Raw genomic sequence first — 16,951 nt, 5'->3', positions numbered from 1 at the left:
AAATGAGGCTTTTGTTCGGGTAGTCACAGCTTGAGAAGCAGCTTTATTATCTATAGATTTCTTTGTGACAGCCTGGATCAGGATATTATTATAGTCTTCTCAATAATCCAAAACCAAGCAGGACTCAATGACTATGAAGTACTGACATATTATTCTCTGGGGGTATCTCACAGTTCAGCGCTGGGGTATATGGATGGGGAATAAAGGCATAAAAACCCACCAAGGAGACAGATATTCTGGACAGACGTGCAGTTGGTCTTGTAACTACTGGCTAGTCATTGTTGTAATAATAGGAAGGGTTTATTTTATTCTTTAGGTATCCGCCCTAAGTATGTAAGTAGTGGAGTCAGTAAGAAATAATGAAAAACTATTAGTCTGAGGCTCAGAATATGTATAGAGTGAGTAAGTAAACGTGTAGTCTTCTGCATAGAGAGTCTACTCTTCCGTACCAGTGACCAGGGTCCCATGAAACAAAAGGTGCAGAAGTATTGGTTGTAGAAACTAATATCTAACGTGACTCTTCTGTACAAGTAAGACCACTATATTTTGCCAGAGAAGTGGGGATGAAGAGGTGCTATGTCTTCTCACTTAAGTAAATCCAAATACATATATAGACTATAAGTGATTTGTGTCCGGCGCCTTTCCAGCTGTTCCAAAACAGTCCTATCAGTCTGTGGTTATTAGGACCTGCTAGAATATGTAGTTTGGAAAAGCTTGAGAGCTATAGGTTGGATAACACTAGTGTAGGGAATGACTGTACTGATCATATTGCCCATGTAGACAAGCCCAGTCCATATGACTTATTAGGGTATATGGACATCTCGGAGAGGGTCTCCTGCTCTGAACTCGGTTCTATGAGTAAAAACAGAGAGCTCATATCTGCAGATCTGAGCCATATGTAGGTCAGAAAAGGTTCTGAATTTCTCTACATTCGTGAACAATATGTCTTGATGAAATAATAGTGCCTTTGTGACAAATACAAAGAGATTACATATGTTTGGCGCAGCTTCGGTGATGACTAAGTAAATAACTTTTCTGTTTAAGTAAAACAGCTTCATATTGGCAGAAATATCACTACTGTAGCCCAAATGTTCTTCCTCTTCAAGTCTTATCCTCAAAGCCAAATCTTCTAATGAGCCATTACCTGTAAGTGTGCGGAGCTCAGAGCTGTAATATTGCTGAGTTTGTCATTTGGTTGTGAACAGATTGTGAACAGATTTATATGGTATTAAAGTGACTGCGACCACGATTTTTTTCCCATCTGTGGCATCAGATATAGGACTTTTTAAGCTTTATATTAAGCTTTTGCCATTTTGTCAGCTATTTGACATAATTCCCATTCAGTACAATAACGAAAATCATTGTCCACATGGAAAATCTTTCTGATCATTATACACTGTCTACCAATAAGTATTTGGACACCCATGTAAATGAAGATATCTGCGGTCATGATGTACGTCACACCTTCCGCCGCATTGGAAACAGCATTGGCATTAGTCGCATGCAAGATGCCACAAAGTGTAAAGGTATCCGATTTCGGTAATTGTGGGGTACCACAGAAATGGTCGATCCTTAAGAGACATAGCAAGCGAATTGAATTACCCAAAATCGACAGTGGCCTATGTGATTACAAAGTGGAAGGTGAATGGTGATTGTCGGATTGTGCCCCGATTCGGCAGACCCCGAAACTGGGAGATAGAGACTGACGAGTGCTGGCCAGAGAAACCACACCCAACCGATGGCTCACATACACCAGGAGTTTCACCAGGTATCTGGGAGTATTGTGTTGCTTAATACCATCCGTGAGGAAGCATCTGCTGGGTTCTACCAACTATTCAATATGAAGAAATGTTGCATTTCTATTCTACCAAAGGTGTCCAAATACTTATTGGTAGACAGTGTATCTTTCAATACATATTGTTTTACCAAGAATACTTGTCAGATGAAAAGTTACTGTGGTACTATATACTACTGGCTGAATATTTTGGCCAATAGTATTAAATAATAATAATATTGGTAATAGTTAATTTACAAATGAGAAAACTGAACACTAGATTGCTAATATAAATAAGACTGGGTTCAGTATGTTCTGTAGGAATAGAAGAACAGACTAAATAGCTAAAACTAAACAAAACTAAACTTGGAATCCAGACAGTACCGGATCCTGAAGGATCCCTCTAACTATAATAGGATCTGTTGGGTATCTGTTAATATCTCCAGATGACAAGCCCTGCATATAAGATTTTTTTTTATATGCAATTTTAGACTCTGGTATGAGGCTCCAACACAGATATGAATGTATCCTAAGCAGTGACATGTCCAAGAGGTACCAATTTGTATTCCTCTTTATCTAGGTCAAATGTCCAATATAACAATTTCCATGGATGGATTCCTCAGACCCTGTTTGTTTCTGAGAAATCATATATAGCGTATACTTTACTTTATGTTGCTATGCATCTCTATGTGAAGGTCTGTTATTTTCTTGGCTTTTCTCTTGGTGTGGTGTTTCTAATTCTTTTATCATTGCTGCTTTTTGCTTCTCTTCTTTCTATAAGAATGCCCAGCCAGTCTCGGACAAGAAGTGGACCCACTTAAGTATCCCTGATGCGGATGCTGATACTGTGAGTTCTTACTTTGTACTTCTTTCTCTGTCGTCCTTTAATCTTTTACTTGCATTTCTCCTTTATTGTACAATTCCTAGCTATGCTTGGTTACTCTCTGTTGGCTGTGATAATTTTACATAAGAAATGTACAGGTTAATAGAGAATTTTCTTGCATCCATAGGTGAGAACAAAGTGAGGATTGTACAGTAGTAGAATTGTGTCCTTCAAGAGGGATCTTCACAATGACTATTCTTTCCCATATAGATCCCTGAACATATGGACGTCATATGACAGTCTGAATGTCTTAACTGAATAACTACCAAGTAATGCTATATTTCCTTTACAGCAACCACCACAGGGTCACTACTACAGTCAGATCTAGCTGTCCCTGCTGATAATAGCTGGTTGTTGGTATAGGAGAAGGTTGTACCCACTGCAAACAATTGATCCCTGGCCTGGCTTATGTTGTCTGTATGTGGAGGACACTTGCAGCAGAGTGACTAATCTTGCATTGTATAGGCGCTAAAGATTATAGTTAAATAAAATGTCCTATGTATACCATTACAAGTTGCTGTGCAAACCATGACAGTCACATGAGAACTGGACATCACTGACAACTTTCTGGTTATGTTTCTTTTTGTATAAATGATCACAGTTTAGATGTTTGACATTTGCTCATTTGAGGTAGATTGCCATAGAAGACACACAATTCATCTGATACCATAGTCGCTAGTTCTTGTCACCCCTATGCTTCTGTCTAATATAATTTACAATACAACGTACAACAGTCTTCTACATACAGGTAGCTAGCATGATTTTTGATACACCCATGCACTACAGTGTGCATTTACTTTTTAATAAGTCTTCCAGCTCATCGTCTTGCACCTTATCAATCTGTTTCATATGTAGCCTACAGGTTTTATTTGTCAATACGCTCTTGACCTGTATATCTAGTACTGCTAACCAAGCCTTTATGGCCCAGTTTTCATCTTGAGGTTTTCTCTGTGGACTTTCTGCTTCCATTATACCTATAGGGAAACCGCCAGTGATTCTGTATAATTGACATGCTATTATTTCCAGGAACACAACGGATTTGGAAATTGCAGTGTTTCCGCTGTTCATATTTTTCTGCAATATGTAGATGTGATTTGCTAGAATCCCATCCACTTTCCAATGACTGTAAAACGCTGTGTTTACGCCATGTGGGGCCCCCTGGCCTTAAAGGGGCTCTTCTGTTTGAGCCAACCCATTATATAAATTTCTTTAAAGGGGTATTTCCACGTTCCCAGTCTTCATTGCTGTAAAATCTTCTGTCTTCCTGCTTTGTTGCGTCATTGGAGGGCGGGGTTACATATGCAAAGCCAGCGGCAAGATGCCGCTGGCCATGCGTGCACGCTCAAAGATGGTGAGACCAGTCTAGCCTTCACAATGCGACTACAGACCCGGCATCCGCTGTAATAGAGAGGCGTATGCTGGGGAGGGTTAGACGCCGGCACAGGTGCCTGCAACATCGCTATGCTCCTGCCCTGCATGAAGCCATCAGCGGCAGGAGCGATGCTGTTATTCCGCTCCTCCGCCCCCCCCCTCCACCGGAATAGCAGCATCGCTCCTGCCGCTGCTGGCTTCATGCAGGGCAGGAGCATAGCGATGTTGCAGGCACCTGTGCCGGCGTCTAACCCTCCCCGGCATCTGCCTCTCTATTACAGCGGATGCCGGGTCTGTATTGGTGGCCCCTTCCCCCCAAAGGGTAAACTACCCACACTCCAGGCTCGCTCCCGTGCACTTAGCCCCTCCTCCCTCCCCCCTCAGAGCAGCAAATACATCACTTGACTTATGACCGGATAAGTCAAGGGATTTGTAAAAAAAAAAAATGAATAAAGTAAGATGGTGGACAAACAAAGCAGTTTTGCTGAAGCAGTGTATTTAGGAAAAGTCTTACATTCACATTAACAAGCAGTATAGATAGGATCCTTGTGATGGGACAACCCCTTTAAAGATGCCAAAACATATGTTAGTTCAGCTAATCTATGGTTGGTACAAAATTGATTTATACCAGATATTTGCAGCTAGAGCCATATAGAATTGGTGTTAGTAGGTATTATATAATATTACTTACTATTTTACGCACTGACACATTTGTGTAATCAATAGCATATTAAGCTGACAGGCATTACGCCTGATGTAACACACTTTCACCTAAGTAATGGCAGTCAGTCTTAATGTATAGTCTTGTTGTTAACGGTTCCCTTGAGAGTACTAGAGTGGTATGGCAGATCCTTTAAAGATAAGGAGTGGAACAAACAACTATATTAACTATATCTTATATAGCAGGAATATTAACACTGTTACTATACAGTATTCAAGAGTTACATGAAGAGACAGGGAGATACAATGCAGCATATATCATTATTAATCTACGAGATTTTTAGGTAACCAATGTTTATATATTGTGACCTAATCTATACAGTATCTATGTGAGATTGCATTGTTTGTTAATAGAATTTTTCACATTGATTACATATTTTGTTCTTACATTTTAAGCTTTCAGTCTAGACAAGTCTTCCACCCAGACTCTAATAACTTTTTTTTCTTGCTAACTGCTATATTATTGAATAAGATGACAAAAGCTCTTTAAGCCAATATTTGATTCCTCTGAGCCACAGGTAAATGCGGTAGAACACATTGCATGTTTCATTCTTCTCAATAAGCATGAAATATGTAAGTATTCCTTGGGCTTATAAACAGTGCTGAAGTTCAGTAACCCCCTCTCTGCTCTATTTCGTGGTACAACCCCTTTACGGACCCCATAACAAGTATACTGTTTACAATACTGTAGTACAGGGATATTCAACTGGCGGACCAGCTGCTGTCCAGACCCCTGTCTTCCAGCTCTTTCATTAAGGCAGGTGCCGGGAGAAACCTTCACCTCTTGGCTGCTGTCACCAGCCCTGATCCCTTGCACTAGCAGCAGCAGGGATTGATCATCTCTGCTGTCTTCACACAAGAGGACACTTGTACAGGCAGTAAGGATGATTATTCGAGATGAGTGAGTATATTCCATCGAATACCTCCCCTGCATAGTTTTTGGTGTAAAAAAAAAAGCGCCAGGGAAGGTGGGAGGGCAATCGAATGTTTACCGCGTGGTATTCGATTGAGTACACCAATAACTATGCAAAGGGAGGTATTCGATCGAATACTACTCGCTCATCTCTAATGATTATCAATCCCCGCTGCTGCTTAGTGTAAGGACAGCCGACGGGAGAAGAATGTTCCTTTTGGCCGCTGTTAATGTTAATTATGTGTGGGGGTACTAATTGTACTGTGGGGGAGGGGGAGGACTAAGGGGCCTATCGCGAGAAAGCACAAGAATAGGGTATATAATACTGTGTGGGGGCATTAACCACTTCCGGACCGCCCATAGACTGTATACGTCCGGGAAGTGGTAGCCTTGTTCTGACAGGACGTGCCGGTACGTCCTGTCAGAACACAGCTATTGCACGAGATTATGCAATTGCTGAAACTGGGAGCCGGCTGAAACTTCAGCCGGAGCTCCCAGAGAGATGGTAGGGAAGGTTTATTCCCTTCCCTGCCTTCTCAATCGCTGTGTATACAGCGCTCAATGAGCACTGTATACACACGTATGGGCGCCGCCATGATGCGTGACCGCTGGGATCAATGTCTTGCAAGAGCTGCTTGGTCCTACAGGACCCAGATTAGCTCTGTATACTGTGTATACAGTGTGCAGGAGGCTGTATTCCTTCTGCAACTGGGACTAAATGTACCAGCCCCAGTTGCAGAGGAAATCAGTCTCCTTAACAAAGAAAAAAGGGATCAGATGTCCCCAAAGGTCTCTTATGACCTTATGGGGACACCATCTGAAAAAAATATATAAAAAAAAAAATAAGTTTTTAAAAAAATGTAAACAAAATAATTTAAAAAACAAGTAAAATAATACGCCAATAAAATGCCGTTATTTAAGGTTATAGCCCCACCCTCGACAACACCATACAAAATAAAAATTACCGTACTGGAGAGTAACAACTATTTTATAAAGTTTTACAGTGGCACTTTGTGTTATGAAGTAAGAAAAAAAAAAAAAAGAAAATTGAAAATCAGACACAATTTCCCTCCTATTTTGTTTATATTTTCCCAGATATAAAAAAAAATTAAAACACAGTCGAAAATAAAAACATAAAAATAAAGCCCTATGTGTCCCCGAAAAAAGACGCAAACATTAGTTGAATGAGACTTATGAGAAAAATGCTACAGCCCTCAAAACCGCACATACAAAATAAACCTAAAATGTGTCTGGTCCTGGACCACAAATTGTCCTGGTACTGAAGTGGTTAATGTTCCATTAGTGCCACCCATATCATAATGCTCCTAAATACCCCCCCACCTCACAGTATAATGCCCCTTAATGCCCTCACTCATAGTATAATGCTCCTTAGGGTCCCCACTCACAGTATAATGCTCCCTAATGCCCCAGATAACGGTAAGATGCAAGGTTAGCGCCCCCTGCACACATTTTTTTTTTCCAAAATTTTCCATGTCTAAACATGGGGTGTGTTTTATATCGAGAACTTTTTTTTTTGTCAGAAAAATAGCACAAATGCTGGCCATGTTCAGCTGCTGTTCAGCTCGAACTTTTACTTGTTGGTGTAACCCAATCAATGGACCTTTTCTAAAAGTAGTTGAGTACTCCTGCTGTAGTAGTTAGAAGATTATCAGATACAGTGAAGAAAGACATATACAGTATTAGTATTACTTTTAGATTAAAATTTATTGAGCTATGTTATGTCATTTTAATTATTTAAAGAGAACTTGTCAGGTTGATTTGGGACTCTATACCACCCCCAGATCATTGTAGATCTGGGGTTTAGTGTCCCAAACTGCCCTGTGTTAAAACCATCAGTGCCCACTATTAAAAAAGTAAACCTTTATACTTACATAGAAATGAGTCTGATGACTTTCATCGGACTGATCTCTGGTGCTCCCTGCGTCTGTGCAGTTCTTCGGTGAAGCCGAGGACATACACACCAACTTCAATGCGCAAGTGCTTCAGTAAAGAAGTGCGCCGGCGCGCGGAGTACAGAGGCAGGGTAAGTATAAAGCTTTTTTTTATTTTATTGCGGGCATAGATGACCTTATTACAGAGCAATTTGGGACACCGAAGGCCCGGTCCATAAGAGCCTGTGGGTGGTTTATTGTCCCAAATCGACCTGACAGGTTCCCTTTAATTAAAGTTTTTATCTGCATTTTTTGCAGTTTATTTCAGTTGTTGCTTAGCAGCTGGCACTGCGGGGAGCAGGTGGCAAATCTAGATTCCTCCTCCAAAATGTATTTGTACTTTTATTATCTAATAGACAAAGCACTGACCCAAATGATGAACCTCGAAGTCCTTAAGTGAAATTGGATGAGTTTAGTAGGAGAAATCCCGGTAATCCCTTTGTTTTTACTGACTTTCTGGCCTTCTTCCAGTGAAGCTGTGATTAGGTTTGTGGCTCTTATAAATCTCTCTTTAAATGGTGCATTAACTTGCTCAGCTACAGAGAAGACTTTGTTAAGAAGAAAAAAAGGAAAATCAATAGCAAATAATTCAAAGACTGTTACTTTATCCCCTTGTCAGGCACTTGGGAGGTTATGGATAGGTTTCAAGATTACACTTGAAATAGCATATGTGATGCAGAGCCTCAGATAGCCTTGCTATTATATTGTATTATACAAATGAAATGGATTACACAGGCGTAATATGAAGCTGATGGGGCCCAATGCAACATACATAACAGGACCCTCTTACCATGGGCTATCCAAATTAGTGATGTCTTTTTATGCTGCAGAAAGGCCTTGGGGGCCCCTGAATTCCAGGGCCCAGAATCAATTGCTCTCCCTGCATCTCCTATAACTACAGCCCCTTTAGGCTCTTCTGGATTCTCAAACCGCTCACTTTCTAAAGATATTTAGTTTGGCACTCAATAACACTTGCAAATGACACATTCAATCAATAAGTGTGGAGAAATACTCTTAAAGTAAATCAGTCTCTAATATTGTATTTGTAAATGTCATTTAGTCATGTTAGAGACAGCAGAGAGTCACAACCCCCCCTTCTCCAAGTGATTCCTATATAAACTTTTTATATGGTTTCATTGGCGGAATGAACTTGTGGGGTTCCAGATTAGTGAGAAATGAAGCCACAAGGCTGCACTGTTATTTCTTTTAGAATATGTCTTTGCTCTGTATCTTTTTCACATTAATATCCAGTAGCTAGTAATTATTAGAGATGAGCGAACACTAAAATGTTCGAGGTTCGAAATTCGATTCGAACAGCCGCTCACTGTTCGAGTGTTCGAATGGGTTTCGAACCCCATTATAGTCTATGGGGAACATAAACTCGTTAAGGGGGAAACCCAAATTCGTGTCTGGAGGGTCACCAAGTCCACTATGACACCCCAGGAAATGATACCAACACCCTGGAATGACACTGGGACAGCAGGGAAAGCATGTCTGGGGGCATAAAAGTCACTTTATTTCATGGAAATCCCTGTCAGTTTGCGATTTTCGCAAGCTAACTTTTCCCCATAGAAATGCATTGGCCAGTGCTGATTGGCCAGAGTACGGAACTCGACCAATCAGCGCTGGCTCTGCTGGAGGAGGCGGAGTCTAAGATAGCTCCACACCAGTCTCCATTCAGGTCCGACCTTAGACTCCGCCTCCTCCGGCAGAGCCAGCGCTGATTGGCCGAAGGCTGGCCAATGCATTCCTATGCGAATGCAGACTTAGCAGTGCTGAGTCAGTTTTGCTCAACTACACATCTGATGCACACTCGGCACTGCTACATCAGATGTAGCAATCTGATGTAGCAGAGCCGAGGGTGCACTAGAACCCCTGTGCAAACTCAGTTCACGCTAATAGAATGCATTGGCCAGCGCTGATTGGCCAATGCATTCTATTAGCCCGATGAAGTAGAGCTGAATGTGTGTGCTAAGCACACACATTCAGCACTGCTTCATCAAGCCAATACAATGCATTAGCCAGTGCTGATTGGCCAGAGTACGGAATTCGGCCAATCAGCGCTGGCCAATGCATTCTATTAGCCCGATGAAGTAGAGCTGAATGTGTGTGCTAAGCACACACATTCAGCACTGCTTCATCAAGCCAATACAATGCATTAGCCAGTGCTGATTGGCCAGAGTACGGAATTCGGCCAATCAGCGCTGGCCAATGCATTCTATTAGCCCGATGAAGTAGAGCTGAATGTGTGTGCTAAGCACACACATTCAGCACTGCTTCATCAAGCCAATACAATGCATTAGCCAGTGCTGATTGGCCAGAGTACGGAATTCGGCCAATCAGCGCTGGCTCTGCCGGAGGAGGCGGAGTCTAAGGTCGGACCTGAATGGAGACTGGTGTGGAGCGATCTTAGACTCCGCCTCCTCCAGCAGAGCCAGCGCTGATTGGTCGAGTTCCGTACTCTGGCCAATCAGCGCTGGCCAATGCATTCTATTAGCCCGATGAAGTAGAGCTGAATGTGTGTGCTTAGCACACACATTCAGCTCTACTTCATCAGGCTAATAGAATACATTGGCCAATCAGCGCTGGCCAATGCATTCTATTAGCTTGATGAAGCAGAGTGTGCACAAGGGTTCAAGCGCACCCTCGGCTCTGATGTAGCAGAGCTGAGGGTGCACAAGGGTTCAAGTGCACCCTCGGCTCTCCTACATCAGAGCCGAGGGTGCGCTTGAACCCTTGTGCAGCCTCGGCTCTGCTACATCAGAGCCGAGGGTGCGCTTGAACCCTTGTGCACACTCTGCTTCATCAAGCTAATAGAATGCATTGGCCAGCACTGATTGGCCAGAGTACGGAATTCGGCCAATCAGCGCTGGCCAATGCATCCCTATGGGAAAAAGTTTATCTCACAAAAATCACAATTACACACCCGATAGAGCCCCAAAAAGTTATTTTTAATAACATTCCCCCCTAAATAAAGGTTATCCCTAGCTATCCCTGCCTGTACAGCTATCCCTGTCTCATAGTCACAAAGTTCACATTCTCATATGACCCGGATTTGAAATCCACTATTCGTCTAAAATGGAGGTCACCTGATTTCGGCAGCCAATGACTTTTTCCAATTTTTTTCAATGCCCCCAGTGTCGTAGTTCCTGTCCCACCTCCCCTGCGCTGTTATTGGTGCAAAAAAGGCGCCAGGGAAGGTGGGAGGGGAATCGAATTTTGGCGCACTTTACCACGTGGTGTTCGATTCGATTCGAACATGGCGAACACCCTGATATCCGATCGAACATGTGTTCGATAGAACACTGTTCGCTCATCTCTAGTAATTATATCACACTAAAATACCATATGGTAAAATAAATCAAGTAAAATCAAATCCCAGAATGTAGTATGCGCCTTACTATTTGGGTTGTCTAAGTTAGGACAATGTTGCAATATGTTTGCATGCTGTTTTCATATGCCCCAATGCTCTATAATAAGCACGGTTACTCATTTATTGTACAAATATTTGCATATATGACAATTCTGCCACCACCTGCCATCTTTAAAACTTAACTGACCAGAGCCTTCCAGCACCCCCAGGACAGTCCTGAGTTTCAATCAGTATCCCACTGAATCTCTCTGCCTGAAATCAAATCAAATCAAATCAAATAGGCTTTATTGGCACGTCCGAATGGATATTTGGCATTGCCAAAGCTAGTATAGTGTGTGTGTATGTGTGTGTGTGGGGGGGGCTGATTTGGGGTATAACAGTCCATGGAGTCTCAACTTCCTCTTAGTTGGTGCCCGTGTGGTGGGGTCGGGCAGGTGGTTTGGGGTATAACAGTCCGTAGAGTCTCATCTTCCTCTTAGTTGGTGACCGCTATATGGGGAGGTGGGGTGGGGTGGGTGGTTTGGGGTATAACAGTCCGTGGAGTCTCATCTTCCTCTTCTTCATCCTCAGCATTGGTCATACCCCCTTCCTGACAGTCACCCAGTAGCAGGTCGTACTCAGTACTGCTCCCTCTGTTCTTCTGCTTGGCTCCACCTTCTGTCCAGTCTATGGAGCTGTGAAGTAGCTGGTTCAGCATTTTGTATGGGGTAATAATGAGGCAATTATTCATTGCTGAGGGAACTGGGGGAGGAATATACTGTGCGGGAACACTAAGGGATCATTATACTTGGGACAAACTTTAATAAGTGACAGATAAGCAGACACTGCAGGCATTGGTCAAGAATGACAATTCTCAGACGGTCAATTAAGAACAATATTAAAGTATTGAGAACCCTGTCCTGTGGGACACTTGCCAATACTGGCAATAACAGCCCTATCTCTCTATTCACTGCCAGAAGCTTGGGAAGACTATCCCATTACAGAGGAGTAGGAGAAATGCCCTTGTTTGACTTTTTCTGACATTTCCTTTAATTTGATCTATGTGGAAAATAATACTAAATGACAGAAACACGATAAAATGGGCAATATGTCTAACAGCTTCCATATGTGGGGATTGCCTTCAAAATGTCAATTACTGCATACAGCACACGTTCATTGCATACATATTGCAGCTGCTTTTTTTTAGTATCTATACCATTGCTTACGAGCTTCTAATGACATACAGCAACTGTAGATAGAACTGTTCATTGTAGTTGCTTGCTGCAATGTACCTAAACATGGAACCCATCATGGTACAGAAAAGAAATCCAGTAATATACGGTCAGCAATATGAACAGACATAGGATAAAACTTTATAGACTCTGCTTGTGATATCAGCATTTTGGTGGTGCACAGCTCTCAAATACACTGTATACACCGCCTCACAACCATCCTGGATTCAGCAGGACAGTCCCAGATTCCAGGTCCTATCCCACTGTCTCCGTCAGCGAGCGGTATATCCTGGTATCAGCTCATTTGTGTCCTCTCCTTACGCAGATGAGTTAAATACAATGGTGAAGCAAGAGCTGCAGACAGCTGCTGCTTCATCATTGTGTGTGAAGCATATCCTTGTGTACATCGGCCCCGGGAGCTGTAGGTGGGTTGTGATGACGTCACTCACATTGTGCCTACAGCTCCCTGGACAGTCTGGGACAAGAAACTTCACAGAGCGGCAGGGAAGCGAGGAGAGGTCAGTATCAGTGTGTTTTTAAGTTAAACTGGTGGCAGTTGAAGATGTGATATTAAACTGGGGGCAGATGAATAGGGCACATTAAACTGGAGGCAGATGAAGGAGGCATTAAAACTGGGGGCAGGTGAAAGGGCGACATTAAACTGGGGGCAACTGGAGGAGGATATTAAACTGTGAGGGTAGCTGGAGGACATGTCTTTCCTCTAGTTGCCTCTAGTTTCATGTTCAACTCCATCTACCTCTACAATTTAATGTCCCCCAGTTTAATGTACCCCTCTAGTTTGTTCATATTGTTGGGCAATTGGAGGGGGACATTATAATGAGAGAGCATATAATGTTAGGGTGACTTTAGGAGGATTATACTGTGTGGGGGCACCTAGAAAAATGGATGAGAATGGGCGGAGTTAATGTAGAATTGGGTGGAGCTAAATTTGCGGTGGCACACTAATATGCTGCACATTCTGTCCCTCTTTCTATCTTGAAATTTGTGAGGTATGCATACTCTATATCTTCAAGTTGAAAAATAGAAAAGAAGAGCGGCAACTCACCATTTCTGTATTAAAATCCATGTTTATTTTGACTCTCTAAAAACACTTCCAAACGGGCAAAAGAGGGCAGCAGTAAGGTGACTGGGAGTATCGGCTGTTTCTCGTACACCACGCTTCCATAGACTCAGGAATGTAAAATATTAAATTCCTCTAGAAAGTTGCAAAAGGACAAGATCACTAATATGTGTCAAACACCACCCCATTCTTAATATAGCACACGTTACATTAACCCATTCAATAAACCCAACCAATATACAACAATGGGGTAACCAAGGGCTCAGCTCCCACTTGCGTACTTTCTAACAAATAGCCATCGCTTGCTTGAAAATGTTACAATATACATAATAATCAGAACTATGTTTTCTCATGTCATGCTACAATATATCATGTAAAGAATTACTTTAAAATATGGCTCTCTGTTTTCTTACAGACAAGTCTTAATAGCATGACAAGTGCCTACAGTGAGATTTGGGACTATGATAATGTAAAAGTCTCGGGGGAAATCATACTGAATCTTAACTACAGCTATAAGACAGGCGCTCTAAACGTCCTGGTGAAGAGTTGTAGAAACCTGGCAGTGGCCGATGAAAAGAAGAACCGAACGGACCCGTAAGAACATTTCCATCCTTTTATTATATGTGTGATTTCAGATACAAATAATGGTTTTGTATAGAAACTGATGCATGTGAGAAGTGTTGTATGGGTTCTTGTAAACCTGTATTTCTTACCACAAGCATCACAGTTAATTACTTCCAGGACAGGAATCAATGAGCCATGTATCTTCAATATTGGGCTTCAGCCAACTTCTATTCTAACCTAGTTCACAGAAAATGCTTTTTAACTGCTTTTCTCTCCTTTCTTACTATAGACTTAGTGCCCAGTGGCTCTGATAAGGATAAAATAAGATGTAGCAATGTGGTTTCAAGTATTATAAGTACTATTGTAAATTCTAGAAAAGGTAATAAAAAAAATTATAAAATTCGAAATCATAAAATTCAAACAGGTCACCTTATTAAAATCCTTGATGCTTAAAGCTAGGTTTACACTAGCACTCGGTCTCCGTTGGGGGTGTCCATTCCCTATTCTGCTTGAAAAATGTGGAGAGAATTTTTCAGGCGGAAACCCAGCGGACCCCATCATAATCTATGGGATCCGTGGGTTTCCACAGGTAACTGCTTTTTAATGCCGAATGCTATCGTCAACCTAGCATCAGTGTAATATCAGATTAGTAATCAGTTATATCAGTCATACGCATAAACAATCCAATCCACATGGATTAGATAAATTGTTCCAAAACAAAATAGAACAGAAAACATGGACTCAGGGGATTTGATCCAGTCACTTCTAATGATCTATTTGGGTTGGGTTTGGTTAGGTTATCTTATTACATGGAGATCTCAACCATATTACCAACTTGTTTTTGAATCGAGCTGTTGTGTCTTGAGTTAAGGCTAATAATTTTTCATGTTATTTATATTATTAGTCATATAATATTAAAAATATATTTATATACATTACTGCTTACCGGTAAAGATTAACAAATGGATAACCATAATCTTTGTACAATAGGCATACACGTAATGAAGTGCAACCTTTCATACCAAATTTATCCATTGCAACCACTAAAAATGGAACATTACATAATGCACATTGATTTAGCATGACAGATCCTCCACGACTAGCAGATGGAAGTCCTTACTGGGGAACCTTCTTTTTATTGCAGGATTCCTCCATAGAATATTTAAAACTAGGATGTATAAACCAGAAAACATCTCCAGCCTAGTTGTTGTTAGGTACGGTGGATACATAGTAGAGCAAGTCATTGTAAGTTCAATAATAGATCTATATATGAACATTTCAATTCTGCTCATACACATTAGATGTCAGTTTGTGAGCATAACTCTATATCCAATGTCTCATTTTTAGGTATGTAAAGGCATATCTCCTTCCTGACAAGTCACGTCAGAGCAAAAGGAAGACAAAAATAAAGACCAACACAGCTAATCCTGAGTTCAATGAAGTGCTAAAGGTGAGATTTAATAATAATTATAGTTATTATCATGCTTTAGGATTTCTCTTATACTAAACAATGCTAATGTATATGTATGCTACATTATGATAGTCCAATACTTGTTTACAGCTCTTAGGGCCCCTTCACATGGCTGAAACGTGCGCGTTTTTGCACGTTTTTTTTACGCGTGTAAAAATGAAAATGTCGCGTTTACGCGACGTTTTAATAGACGGTGCGTAAATGCAGCGTTTTTGTGTGTCTTATGACCGCGTAAACGCAGCGTTTACGCGACGTCTATGAAAACATTGCATAAACGCAACGTTTTCATTTTTACACGCGTAAAAAAACTTGCAAAAAACGCGCGCGTTTCAGCCGTGTGAAGGGGCCCTAAGTTTGACTTCACCCTTAAGTAAAGCGACCCTTCAGTCAAAACTAAAAATATGACTCCATATGACACATGTATAGATAACATATCCATTGCTCTTCAGTCCTTCAATGCTGCCTTCATTCCTGCTCAATGGTCGTTCTTTGGATTCCTTTCAAGATGGCTGAAGAATGTCTAAGACTCCAGAGTGGCAGAATATTAAATTGCCTGGTGATTAAAAAGTGAATTTTAAGCAATTTATATTGTTTGATCAGTGTTGAATAGGGAAAATTGTCTTGTAATATTATGCTGTAATATTATGTTCAGGAAGGTAGAACCTGGACTGTTACTTCCAATATGCCTACTTCAGCCCCTAAGGCCCAGTTCGCATCTGCGCTCGGTATTCTGTTCAGAGAGTCCGCTTGGAGAACCCCCCAACTGAATACTGAATGCATTAAAAGCAGTTAGCTAAGAAACCACATGGACCCCATAATGGGGTCCGTATGTTTTCTGGATGGTGTCCGCATGAATCATGCAGAGAGAAAAATACAGCAAGCAGCACTTTTCTCTAAGCATCATTCGAGCGGACACCGTGCAGAAAACACACGGACCCCATTATAGTCTATGGGGGCTGTGTGGTTTCTTAGCTAACCACTTTTTAATGTGTATTCTATTCGGGGGTTCCCCAAGCAGACTCTCTGAACGGAATACTGAACGCAGATGTGAACCAGGCCTTAGTTTTACAGCAATGTAAAACAATCTAGAGTACTGTTGCTATGAGGAACCAATTAAGTCATTGCTTTTATTTTTATTAAAACGAGTTTGAAAATTCAACAAGGGTTCTGATTGGCTGCCAAAGATGACTCCTCCCTTTCTCGTCTGTATAGGTTTTTATATACAAGGGCCATAAAATCGAACTAAAATAAAATGTCTTTCCAGGAGATCGGACGGAGCTGAGGTCATCTTATTGATCCAGCAATGTACATTGTGTTCATGAAAGGAAAAGGGTTCATCTTACATAATGTAGAAAATTGGATCATATTAACAATCATAAAAGAAGGCTGTAAAGTCGTTGTATAACGCCTCTGTTCCTTTGCCTACATTGGCTGTTATTATAGATAGATTTGCAGCACATTAGTTCCTTGAAGCAGAAGTGCGCTGACGTTACTTTAGCAAAGTCTTTCTTCATATTTATTCCTGTCACTCAGCCATAATGGTTTCTGATTGCTCTCCCTGCCTGGAACGTAGAATAAGACATTAGAAAAGAAAGTGCAGTAGATTAACATTTCCAGTTTGCTGCTGAGCACCAGATT

At 41.4% G+C, this 16,951-nt stretch overlaps 1 protein-coding gene across 3 annotated transcripts in view; it reads left to right on the top strand.

The window, feature by feature from the left end:
- Positions 1-16,951, top strand: part of SYTL5 (synaptotagmin like 5) — a 73,981-nt gene that overhangs the window by 41,494 nt on the left and 15,536 nt on the right. For 2 of the 3 annotated variants that reach the window (XM_075263974.1, XM_075263972.1), the window contains exons 12-14: positions 2,556-2,621; positions 13,694-13,872; positions 15,190-15,292. In XM_075263974.1, the coding sequence (XP_075120075.1) occupies positions 2,556-2,621; positions 13,694-13,872; positions 15,190-15,292 (348 nt within the window). The remainder of the gene's footprint in view (positions 1-2,555; positions 2,622-13,693; positions 13,873-15,189; positions 15,293-16,951) is intronic. The other variant, XM_075263973.1, reaches the window with a different exon arrangement.

Source organism: Leptodactylus fuscus, chromosome 2 (genome assembly GCF_031893055.1).
Source record: "Leptodactylus fuscus isolate aLepFus1 chromosome 2, aLepFus1.hap2, whole genome shotgun sequence".
Taxonomy (NCBI): Eukaryota; Metazoa; Chordata; class Amphibia; order Anura; family Leptodactylidae; genus Leptodactylus; species Leptodactylus fuscus.
This window is presented reverse-complemented; position numbering and strand designations above follow the sequence as displayed.